This window comes from Chaetura pelagica, unplaced genomic scaffold (genome assembly GCF_000747805.2).
Source record: "Chaetura pelagica isolate M959 unplaced genomic scaffold, ChaPel_1.0 scaffold249, whole genome shotgun sequence".
Lineage (NCBI taxonomy): Eukaryota > Metazoa > Chordata > Aves > Apodiformes > Apodidae > Chaetura > Chaetura pelagica.
In genome coordinates, this window is record NW_009954538.1 from 567,094 (window position 1) to 568,038 (window position 945).

Consider the following 945-nt stretch of genomic DNA (forward strand, 5'->3'; position numbering starts at 1 on the left):
GTCTCTTTGGAGAGCTCAGTAACCCTGAATCCATTGCACTGTGGTAAGACTGTACATGCAGCAGGATGGTCTTCTTTACCCTAAGACTAAAAGCAGTGGTGTTTTAATCATGCTGTCAGCTCTTCCAGGCACAGATCAGACAGCCTTCCCTCCACCCTCCTGAAGCAGGTGTACCTGACAATTCATGTTGTCTTCAGCTTCAATAAGTTTGCCCCTGTAAACCTCTCCTGTGTTGGTCTCACATGTCACAATGTGGCCTTCAGCCTCATGCAGGACTTTGATCGGCACTCCAATCGACATGTTTGCAGTGCTGTTGCTCTACACCTGAAACAAGAAAAAAACAAACAGTCTACAAGCTTCTTCGCAATTAGATTTTACCAATATAATCTATGGTTTTCCCCAGCATAAGGTGCTGATCTTCTCTCTTACCCCAACACACCTATACTTTCACGATGCATTCCTAAAACATCTTTAGAAAGGTGGCCACAAAAATAAAAGACTTAAGAGTAACAGCAAAAGTGAGTCTTTTCCAGGTCTCTTCTGACTCAAGATACTCACTTGGACCAGATAACGGACCACGGATGCAGCCAGGTGCACCTCAAACAGAAACTGCCCCAGGTGCATCCCACAGAGGTACAGCCAGCCCGACCGCCTACGAGCTGAGCTGGACCCGTGGGGCGCACAATCACCCTCGCAGACCACATCACCTAACAAGAGGCCCTCCCGGGTGAAGCCCTGCCCACAGCACACACCGCAGCCCCGACGAAGGTCCCCAGCCCTGCCCCGGGGGGCAGGAGGCCCCGGCACAACCCCCGAGGCCCAGCAGAGCCCCCCGAGGCCCGCGGCCGCCCCACCGCAGCTTCGCCCCCTCAGAAGCCCACAGGCCCCAGGAGACACGGCGCCCCTCGGCTGTTCCCCCGCCAGCGCCCGCGGAGCAGGGAGGGT

General features: G+C 54.7%; 2 protein-coding genes across 2 annotated transcripts in view; one reads left to right on the forward strand and one right to left on the reverse strand.

Moving 5' to 3' along the window:
* The window catches only part of SNRPD3 (small nuclear ribonucleoprotein D3 polypeptide 18kDa), a 2,071-nt gene extending 1,745 nt beyond the window's left edge, over positions 1–326 (reverse strand). Inside the window, exon 1 of the mRNA XM_010004796.1 lies at positions 175–326. Coding sequence (XP_010003098.1) covers positions 175–300 — 126 coding nt within the window. The 5' untranslated portion in view covers positions 301–326. The remainder of the gene's footprint in view (positions 1–174) is intronic.
* The window catches only part of GUCD1 (guanylyl cyclase domain containing 1), a 23,456-nt gene that overhangs the window by 14,860 nt on the left and 7,651 nt on the right, over positions 1–945 (forward strand). The window lies entirely within an intron of this gene.